Source organism: Condylura cristata, unplaced genomic scaffold, assembly GCF_000260355.1.
Source record: "Condylura cristata isolate star-nosed mole 26May11 unplaced genomic scaffold, ConCri1.0 scaffold00262, whole genome shotgun sequence".
In the NCBI taxonomy this organism is placed as follows: domain Eukaryota; kingdom Metazoa; phylum Chordata; class Mammalia; order Eulipotyphla; family Talpidae; genus Condylura; species Condylura cristata.
The window spans coordinates 9,518-10,499 of record NW_004567363.1 but is presented as its reverse complement, the minus strand read 5'-3'; the positions used below and the strand labels follow the sequence as shown (position 1 = coordinate 10,499).

The following is a 982-nucleotide window of genomic DNA, read 5'->3' as shown; positions in this document are numbered from 1 at the left end:
GGAGTCGCGTGGCCTCCCCCAAGGGCGCCAGGCGGACTCGGAGGGCACAGGAGCAGCGGCTCCCGGCGGGCCTTGCGTGCTCCTGCGCCGCAGCCCGGCTCCAGGCCGCCACCCCCAGTGCTCTCTGGACTTGCGGGAAGGCCCCCACAAAGGGCTCGCGCGCTGTGGGTGGGGGCGACGTGCCGAGCTGGTGCCAGGCCTCAGCTGGCCAGGGGAACCCAGAGGGCACCGGCCGGTCCCTCCCGCAGGCACTCGCTGACCGGCCAAGGGCAGGCCGCCCGACCCCGCCCTGAGCGAGCCGGCAGCTGTCAGCAAGCGGGTCACGTGTTCCTGCTAGTCCCTTAAAAACATTCACATCGTAAATACAGGATCACACCAAAGAGGACGCTTCCACGAGGCAGAAAACCCAGGGTCCTAACAACACAAGCGTGGCTTCACCGCAGCACCCCAGGGTCCGCGCAGCCCCGCAGGAGTTAGCGGGGTCGGTGCTGGCGGCGCCGCGGAAACCTATGGGGGTGAGATGGTGCCCGGCCCTGGGGCACCCCACATGCTGAGCCAGGCCTGCCCCGAGGCCCGACGCCCGCAGCGGCCAGGCCCCACCCCCACGCGTGGCTCAACGCCGGCTCCCTGAGATGCCGACCCCGAAACCCGCCGCAGCATCACAAGATGGGGGACGCCTCCGGGCCCCTCAAGGAGAAGCTGGCCAGCTGCGCGCAGCACACGTACGTAGGACGGCCCTCGAGAAGGCGCCACAGCCTGGCCTGACCGTGCCGAGTGGCAGCCCTCCTGGCGCTGCCAGGCGCCATGACGCGCACACCCACTCACCTGTGCATGCTCTCCACGCCCATGAGCACCATGATGCAGTAGGAGACGCCGCTCTGCACCAGGAAATGCAAGGCGTACCTGCAAGAGGAGAGCGTCAGCAGGTGCCGCACCGGGGCTGGGGACGCTGCACTGGGGAAACCACACGGAGACGGCCGGG

The 982-nt window shown here is 69.8% G+C and overlaps 1 protein-coding gene across 1 annotated transcript in view; it reads right to left on the bottom strand.

Moving 5' to 3' along the window:
- Positions 1-825: 825 nt before the first annotated feature.
- Positions 826-982, bottom strand: part of LOC105854680 (lysophospholipid acyltransferase 2-like) — a gene marked incomplete at its 3' end in the record, with an annotated part of 1,544 nt that continues 1,387 nt past the window's right edge. The window contains exon 2 of the mRNA XM_012734974.1: positions 826-903. Within this exon, the coding sequence (XP_012590428.1) occupies positions 826-903 (78 nt within the window). The remainder of the gene's footprint in view (positions 904-982) is intronic.